This window comes from Egretta garzetta, unplaced genomic scaffold, assembly GCF_000687185.1.
Source record: "Egretta garzetta isolate BGI_Z169 unplaced genomic scaffold, ASM68718v1 scaffold45, whole genome shotgun sequence".
Taxonomy (NCBI): Eukaryota; Metazoa; Chordata; class Aves; order Pelecaniformes; family Ardeidae; genus Egretta; species Egretta garzetta.
In genome coordinates this window covers 9,434,963-9,444,530 of record NW_009260028.1, presented here as the reverse complement: position 1 = coordinate 9,444,530, position 9,568 = coordinate 9,434,963, and the positions used below count along the sequence as shown (strand labels likewise).

At 37.6% G+C, this 9,568-nt stretch overlaps 1 protein-coding gene across 1 annotated transcript in view; it reads right to left on the bottom strand.

Annotated features, from left to right (window-relative positions):
- SIM2 (SIM bHLH transcription factor 2) overlaps positions 1-9,568 on the bottom strand; it is a 58,817-nt gene that overhangs the window by 38,446 nt on the left and 10,803 nt on the right. The window contains exons 2-3 of the mRNA XM_009640988.1: positions 7,585-7,712; positions 1,201-1,309 (exon numbers count right to left, since the gene is read on the bottom strand). Of these exons, the coding sequence (XP_009639283.1) occupies positions 1,201-1,309; positions 7,585-7,712 (237 nt within the window). The remainder of the gene's footprint in view (positions 1-1,200; positions 1,310-7,584; positions 7,713-9,568) is intronic.

Sequence of the window (9,568 nt, the reverse complement as noted above, 5' to 3'; positions counted from 1 at the left end):
TGCAAGAAAAATAAGAGTTTGTTTTTCAAGACACCAAGGGGTACACAAGACAACCTGTTTGGTGAAGAAGAAGAGAGAAGGAAGATAAGATAATTCTTCCATTTACACCACTAAGAGCAGTATGTACGCTTCCAGGAACATTAAACTTCCCTGCATGCAGAGGGTACATGGTTCTGTGCTGATGGAACCACAGCAGTCAGAACTGTGGTGAGATCACCAAGTACAAAAAATGCACAGGCACCAGAACTGTGGAAAAAAAAAAAAAATGCCTGATCCTAAACAGAATTGTAGTGCAAACCCAAAGCTCCTCATGCTTTTTGGAGCTGTGCCTTAAGAAGGCCAGTAAAAACTAGCAGGATGTGAGCTCTAACTGATTAAGCAGTTATGAAATACATATGAAAGTACATAGTACATGATGGAGCCAGGTTATTTCAGAGAACTGCCCCCAAGGAAACAAAAGCTACCAAAGAAGACAGTGCAAAGATGAGCATATCTTTGTTAGTTATATAGTAATTACAGCACTGAAGTAACAACTTAATAAACAAGGGTTATGTTAATAACCACAGCCAGGGTGGACAGTCTGATCCAGGCGTTCATATAATCAGTAAGTTCTGCTGTCTTCCCTGACACTCCATCCAGCTTAGCACCATGCTGTATGGGTACGCGTGGGTGAATCATCTGCAGCACCTGAACAGGATGTGTGGAGAGGCTTGGTGAATCAATAATTCAGTATCAAGGCAAGAGGACATTATTTTCCTGGAGAGATCACTTTTTAATGAGAGTTTCTAAATGTAGGTCATTTGCAAAGCCCGTTTTTGCTCTTCCTACAGTGGAGGGTAGTAGATCTGTTTTTTTTGTCCAAGCTTCAAATTTAACAGTTGCTTTTGAAACATTAAAAGTGTCCTCCTATTTCCCAATTGCCTAACATATTATTCCTTTTTTTTTTCTCCACTAATACTGCGCAGACCTGTTTAGAACTGCATGGATTCCTTGTCATTAAAAGCATTATTTAATCGAGGATACCTTATTCCCTTTACTACAACAAACCAAAATGCCAGGTCACAGTTTCAAGTTCATGCTCCTCCTCCATTTGTGTACGTAGCTTCATATCAGGTAAATATGAACTTGTCACATTTCAGCCTAGCATTGTTACTTCTTCTAGTTTTTCAATGCTAGTTTGATCACAGATCACACAAGTACCTTGTAAGAGATGAGGATGAAGAGGCTGGTGAGCAGTAAGAACAGCTGTCATCTCATCATGATCAGAAGGATGTATGTACTCATAAATGCTATTACCAGTAAGCTCCACCTGTGAAGAGACATGTGACACATAAAGCAGTGCAGCTGACTTGTTTTTTCCTATCCCCAAAGTGCTCTTAAATAACCTGCATGCACTGCATCTGGGTAACTACACATCATTTTTAAAGCGTAAGTTGAGTGTATCAAAATATCAAAACCGTGTTCCAAATTATACCCATTAAACTGAATGAATTCCTTCTTTGGCAGTAACTAATATTATAGGCGCTTTTGTGGGAATTTCTGGTGATGATCCGGATACAGAAGAGCTGCTATTACAGAGAGCTGGCAAATGAAATGATAAACTAGAGCAGCTGTAGAAATGTTAGATTGCCACAAAATGGGATAAAATCTCTGTGAACTGTATTAATGTCCCTCAAGAAGACAGATATCAAAAAAAAAAAAAGTTTCTACAGGTTCCCAGAAACTATCACCTGCATTCAGCTGGCAGCTGAGCCTTCAGAGCCAAACCACTAGACGTAGACAATTCTTTTGTGTCTTTTCAAAGATGATCCACCACACTCAATCCACAGCAGTGCAAAGGGCACAGAACAGTAGCCAGTGAATTCAAAAGGCAGACATCCATAGATTTTCATGGGCACTGGATTGAGCCTTCGCTGCTTTAAGTAAACATGCACAGTAAAGACTAGATCTGTCTTAAATATCTGTGTATTCCCCCTTCTCACTTGAACTTTGCTCACGCAAGAATGTATTTCTGTCTTTCCCACTGTTGTACCCATAATAACTGTTGCACAAAAAAATGAATGGCATGCACCGTATGTCCTTTTTGCTAACTCTATTTGCCACGTATAAAACTCACCAACAAAAGTCTCCAGATAGATGCAGTAATTGATTTAAGGAGTGAACCAATACTTTGAGCCTGTGTTTTAAATTAGTGTCAGGCTGCCCAATTGTTCAGTGTGGCCTGATGTGCCTTGGGCCCCTAAGATCAGAGACAGCTGAGAGGTGAAGTAATTTAACCTATTATTCTGAGGCAATCCTACTGATTTACTAAGATGTGTGAGTTGCCTTTTCTTTGGAATAAATGAAGTTGTCTAGCCCACAAAGCAATCTTTTTCCGAAAATGTTTCTCATCATTCCATTTTCTGCATTATTCATGGAATGTCTCTTCCCAAGACTATGCAAACTAACTTTTTTTCTAGCCATCTATTCCCCACTGCTTCTTTCCAACAACCCTTCCCTGCAAAAATGAAAAAAACAACACTGATTTGATAATCTAAGCAGAATAAAATTTCACTGAATAAGGGAAAAAAAAAGAGAAAGAAGGAGAGGTGGAGAGAGGAAAAAAAAGAAAGAGAGGGGGAAAGGCAGAGAGAAAGAGGAAGAAAATAAAGAGAGACGACAAGAGGGAGAGAGAGAAAAGGGGAAGGGGAAAGGGGAAAGGGGAAAGGGGAAAGGGGAAAGGGGAAAGGAAAGGGAAAGGGAAAGGGAAGGGGAAGGGAAAGGGAAAGGGGAAGGGAAAGGAGATTACCTACATTGCTTCATTTATGAAATTTTCTCTAAAAGTTCTCCTTAAAAAGCACTGGCTGTTCCATTTCAGGACTGTAACAGGTGGGGACCTGTTATAGCAACACCCCATATTCAAGCTTTGGGGGGCAGGGGGGGAGGAAGGAGAATATACAATCTCACTCTAAGTCATGTTTCTCAATGCATCTGTTTGTTTTTCATTACATGGGAAAAACACATTGTAAATGTCCATAGCTAACTCTGTAAATCGCCTACAGACACATAAACCTGATTTTTTAAAAATCTAATAATTCTTATGGTGATGGGCATTTCATTGTCCTATATGCCTAGTAAACCAGAACACAAAAAAAATTATCACTGCAAAAAAGGACAGCTGTGGTCAGTGTTCAAACGAAAAGGGAGTATCGGTTATGACCCTGTTGTTACTATTTTATCTTTAGCTAATAGGAATTTTACTGAAGAGTATGCTTTGCCTTTGAAACTAAAATTGTATCAGAGAGTACAGTTTCAAAAAAAAAAAAAAATCATTCATGGGTGGCCATGTGCAAACAATCTCTCCCTCCCTTCAATATAAAGACGTTCTTACAGAAACAACACCAACCAACCTGACTAGCATCATCAACTGTAGTAATCTAAAAGCTCTTGTTGCATCTCTGCTGTTACCGAGTATAATCATAACCACATCAACATCCATCTACTCTCTTACAAAGTATAACTCATGGGTGTCTCTTGCTTTTCCTAAAGTCACTACCTATTTCAAAAGGACACGCACAGGATTCACAGGACTGGACACAAGGTCACAGTTTTATCCAAACTGTAATTTGTATCCCAGGGCTTATAACTAAAATTCAAAACTAAAGTGCTTTGTCAAAGTAATAACTATTTTTTCTGGTTATACACATAGGAATATTTTCTACTCTGATGTATGCATCTGCAACCCCAGCAAAATCAGCGGGAGGTGAACATACAACACTGAAACCAAAATTGACTGTAAAAATGCAAGTGGAAACATAAAGCCGTCAGCAAGGAGATGGGGGCTATGTAAGAGTCAAATAACCAAAATATGTATACATAATTTTGAAACTGACCACAGTCTCCTGCTATGCATAGTGCATGCATGCTATTTTAAAGCCTACAATGAAACACTGAAAACTTAAAAAAATAAATTATGTAGTTCAATTCATAAACCTTCTAAAACCCCATGCCTCAGTCTTATTAAACCAGCTTCCTTGATGCAGCTTTTTAATATCTGTAAATACCTGCTTACTACCAAATATCGCTGTTTCCTACTAAGAGGTTTTTTATGTGTAACTCAGCTGCACATTTTTTTGCTGCCAAGAAACAATTCATAATAAACGGAGGACTAAGTAGATGGATTCTAGAGCAAATAATTACATATTTTGCCTTTCATATATTTATTTGATGAAAGTAAAATAAACTCTTGGAAAAGTTCAGATGTTTGTGGTTAAATATTTCAAGACTTATCAAAAGTTAAAGATAAGCTTGGCTCCCTCATGGACCCAGAAAATGGCTGGAATAAGCTCCAGACTTTCAAAATTTGAAAAAATATATCTTTCACCATTGTTTCCCGAGAGGATTGTCCTCTCCATTCTGTGTCTTTGGAACCTAAGGGGAAAAAATATTTGGGGAATTTGAACCTATTTGTTATCCATGGAAAAAGAAAAGGCAAGAAACTGGCTCTCTCAGCTAGTACAAGTCAGTTTAACACTGGTCTGGGGCCAGTTGAAATTAGATGGAGGAAGGGGTCCTACCCATCAGTATTTACAGTATTTACTGTTACAGTTGAGAGCAAAGGAAGATCAAAATCCAAAGCCACAAAATCAAGTGATAGGTCCACAAATGAGGATGTAGCCTTTTCAGAAATATTTTTTCTGATTTTCTGATGCTGCAGACAGAAGTGAGTGTAGTAGTACTGGAAAACAATCCTTAATGTTGTTCTTAAATTTTAAACTAGCTGAAGTACACCAGCCAGTGAAGGGTTATTCAGGAGCTCTAATTTCTTTCTGCTGAAGTTAAATTCAAGATCAACTGGTAGATAAAGGCTACTGTAGTAGGTCTCCAAGAATATCCTGCAAAATATTTTTAAATGGACTTTTTATTTAGTTTAAATATATCTTTTTAAACAAATTGCACTTTAACTGGAAATTGATGTGTGGACTAGTTAATTGTCAAATTATTTAATAAAAAGGCCTTTCTATGCACACTCTAAAAGATTTTCTACAATCATCATCACTCTGGTCTCAGCTTGTATTGGCTGGAGCTCTATAAGAGCACTTGTTGAAAATATAGTGTGGGATTATGACTTGGTGAGGGAGACTTGCAGGATTTGCTTCTACAGACCAATCTCATTCTTGTTGATGTCAGTGGCAAAAATCCCAGTGATTTCCAGAGAAGTAGGAACAAGAACTCATTTAGAGCCCTAGGAAGCTTACAGGAATACCCTAGTGTTAATGTATTAATATCCTAGTACGTAGGAGTAGCCTAGTATTAATGCTAGTACTACTTAAAGCAAAATTGTCCCTTCAAAAATAGAGCATTGAGAAACAACAAGAATAGATGATAAAACAGTATGAGGAAAGAGGGGAAAAAAATACTGTCTTGTTTAGCTGGGGATTTGTATTTATAAATAAAAAACTGTGCTGTGAAACTCCTGAGCACTTTGAGAGTTTAAAACATGCCCTTAAATTTCACATCCCTCTGTTCTCTCCAATCTGTATCTTTCTGGGGAGTTCAAGGATACAGCACATTCATTTACAAATATCTGCTAAATTGAAATATTTGTGATTTTGCTTATTATATTTACTTCAATAAGCAATATGACCAAATCACCTAGTTTTCCGTGGCACCTCTTGCACTAAGGGTTTATAGACATTTACATGTGCAATGCACATGGAATTCAGTCTGTGCAGAGGGCCATGAGGGCATGAAGGCTAAATATGACTAAAGCCTGTATGACACTTTCAGTCCCTTCTCCTTGAATGTGGCCAAGTCTATTTAGTGCCCTACTGATCCTGCAGTTCTTTAATTTCACCAGATGACTGGATAATAGTGAAACCTACAAGATCTGATGACTCGCTATTCCTCAAAAAGAAAGAAAACAAAGAAACAATTTCTGGACAAAACCTTTAAGATCAGTTAGCACTTATCAAACAGCAAGCAGCATGGGACAATGAAGCTCTACTTTAGCAAGGACAGATGGGAACACTCAGTGCTTTGGAATAATTGTACTGACTAAATGAAACTATTTAAGCAGCCAGCAGCATAGTGGATCTTTTCAAAAGTTGGGGTGAGAAAAACATCTAATAATGCTGTTGATTCAGAATAGAAAATATGGCCGTTCTCTAGGAAAATTTATTCTAAAACAAAGCAATATTTAAAGGAATTTGAACATGCATTAAATGTTATGAAGCAACTAAGACTATACTGTAAGAGACTCAATTGAACAAGCTGCTTGAACTAAGAATGTTCCCTGGACACATTTTTTAAAGTTGGCAGGAAAAAAGTATCCACACAGAATATTGATTCTCAAAATTACTTTTACTAAAAGAGATTACAAAACCAGGGATTGTAGTTGCCTTTGGATTTAGAAGTGGTGTTTATGAGATTATATACTTCCTTTTTCTAGCTATTTAGAGTTCTATTTTTTTTTCTCACAGCTACTAATTCTAATACTGCTATTATAAACACACATCCAAAGGACTTCACAATTTTTCAATTAGAAATATGTTGCTACCAAAGTTAAAGTACACATATAATCTCCACAACTCAGCCCCTTCTCCATTTATTGGAACAGCCGCAGGGCATATTCCCCAGACATTTTCAGAACATCCTGTGCTCTCTCACCTTCATCTCATTTTTCTTCCCTCTGCTACTAAGTCTTTATTTCACTTTAGTTAACTCTGAGAAGTGTTTGAGCTGCAACTGGTTCTGAAGAAACAGTTCTGTTTCTCGCAAGTCTCATCCAGGGCCCAGTGAAATTAATTAGGAGTTTTTCTACTGGACTTTGGCAACCTTTAGGTCAGGTGCTACCGATGAATTTGTGTAATACATTTACACACAAATGTATGGAAGCTTGCACTCTGCAATAAATTCAGGCTGTTTGCCCTTGTGCCTATCCCAAGAAGGTAAAAAATTAGAAATGTCCTTCTAAGAAAAAAACCAATAAAAAAACCCTTATACTTCTTGTGCAGAACAGTAGTAAACTGAGTTTTATGAGTTCTATCACAACCATATAAAACGCTTTACTGAAAAGACCACTGAGCTGGAAAAACTCAGGAAAAACTACCCTGAATTCCATGTGAACACTCATAAATCTGCCCCCCTTTTCTTTTTTTCCTAAAGCACATTTACCATAAAACTCATGTTCCACATCAGATTTCCTCTCTATTTCATAGCAAGTCTCAATATCTTACACAATCTAAAACATATAGACCTGAATTCTAAACTTTATTTCAGACGTATAGCATTACCACACAGGCAATAGCTCTGGGTTTCAAGCTCTGTATATATCTGCAATTTGCAATATCATATTATTTATTACCCTTCTTAAAGGTAATGAGGAGTAAATTACAATAAACAAGAAAAGATATAAAGATAGTCATGATGTGGTTGTAAGTGAAGGAAACTTGAATATTTAAGTAAGGCCATTTGTCGGAGAACAAAGTTGAAGCTTCAAATACCCCTAAAAAACAATGACATTGCATACATGGCAAGATCCTAGCGTTAGGTTCCAAATCCAGCATCTGTATTTAACAGATAGGCAGAATAAATCACTCATACCTGAGATAAGCCAAGATGTACAGATGCTGTTTCTGAGATGTACATTATTTTGCCATCTGATGCTACCACGAAAACAAAGCCATCCAAAGTCTGAAAAAGAGAATTATGTAGGGTAAAAAGCAAGTACTCTGTTTAAACCACTTACAGTGAAAAAATTGTTGAAGCCTTTTGGAGGAAGATTGCTATCCGACTTCACCAACAGCAAATAGCAGCAAAATTTAAGGAACAGAAACCTTTACCCGATGCTGTTCGTACAAACTCTATGACACGCACACATTGTGAAATCCAATTCATTCCCCCTGCAGATGCTAGCTTTACTGCTTCACTTTAAGTTAACATTCTCCTGTTGATTCTGGTTATTTTAGTACTTAGTACAAATCCTGAGCTATGTGGTACTTAGGGGAAAGTCTAGTACTACGCAAGCCATTTTTTATGGTATAATTGGCAGACACGGCTTACCGCTATTTGCAATATATTTAATGATACCGTAAGCAATGCTTTAAATTTCTTTGACTATATTTTTAATAACGTCTGCCTCAACAGAGGGCTGTCTGCTGTGTAACTATGCAAACTTAGGAAAAGAAAATAAGATAAATTGGCATTCAAAACTTTATCACGCTTGAAGAGAGATATTTATGCTCATTAAGCTACATCCTTAGTTTGTGAATCTCAACTAATGGTAACGTGTAATGCAACCTTCAGGTCCAGTCCTACAAATCTTTACTGACAGCATGCCAACTGGAAGGTAAATATTACGTGTGTGAGTAAAAACTAGTTTAATTTAGTCATATGTCATTCATATGAGAAAAAATGATATGGTGCAAATAGTGCAGGTTAGCCAAAACTGGCCACGATTTGGACATACAAACTATCAGTTTGGGGGTACCTTGATACATCAGTGCCCAATTTGAGGCATTTTTTCAAAAGTATCTGATATTCCAGTCAAAAAGTATCCATTATCTCTAATCAGTTTAGGAAGCCTTGATCAACACATACATACAAACATCATTGGAAAGCATATGTGGAATAGAAAAACATTTTTTACAGTACCCAGATAAAACAAATGCCTATTTTAATTCATCTTTCAAGTCACTGAACCAGGAAAGAAGCAATAAAATCCTGTATGCTTCATGTTCCTACAGGGCTGCCCCAATAAGAAAATATTTCAAATTATTCTCTGGCCTACTAACGATTCTACAGCATGTAATTGAAACCAGATTACTCTTTGCCTTTACTTTTTTTCTTTCTTGGAACACAAATTAAATTTTGTAGAAGTATTAAAATGGGAAATAAATTATTGCATCCTTAGCCATAACTTTGCTTTTAAACACTGTCATCTTGCAATTGCTCTGCCCAGTATCATAACTAAAACCGTGTCAATGCTTCCATTACTGCGTTATATGGTGCAGTAGGTCTCTAACTTTTCTGTACAGAAAAGCATATTGAAGTGGAAACTTCACATGTAAGGTTTCAGTGTAAGAACCCTTAAAAAAAGTTTACAGTAAATGTGGGTTTATGAAAATGTTACGCATTCATAATTCAGAAATAACCGAACTGTAAAATGAGTGTTACAGGTGATTAGCATATAATGTTGCTTAAGTTCATCTAATGCCAGACAAAATGTGAAGTAGCTGACAGGGAGGAGGAGCAAGTGTCACAGCAATGGTTTTAACGATATAACTAGATACATATTGTCTGGGTAGATTCTGAAACAGCTGATAGAACATCACCTGCTTAACGCAGAATTGTCAACGCTAGAAATGCCTCCACGAGAGATCATTCTGAACTTTATCAAATTTTCATCCACTATACGTGGTCAGTGGCGCGTGCTTCAGCAAATAAGTACCTCTGCGCGGCATTTCCAACGCCGGGCGACCTGCCGCAGCTTTCCCAGCTAGCCCTACCCCCCAACCCACCCCCCCCCCCCCGGCCGCCTCTTTACCTCTCCTGAGGAGTACGCGGCTTGCCTGAGCCTGGGGAGAGC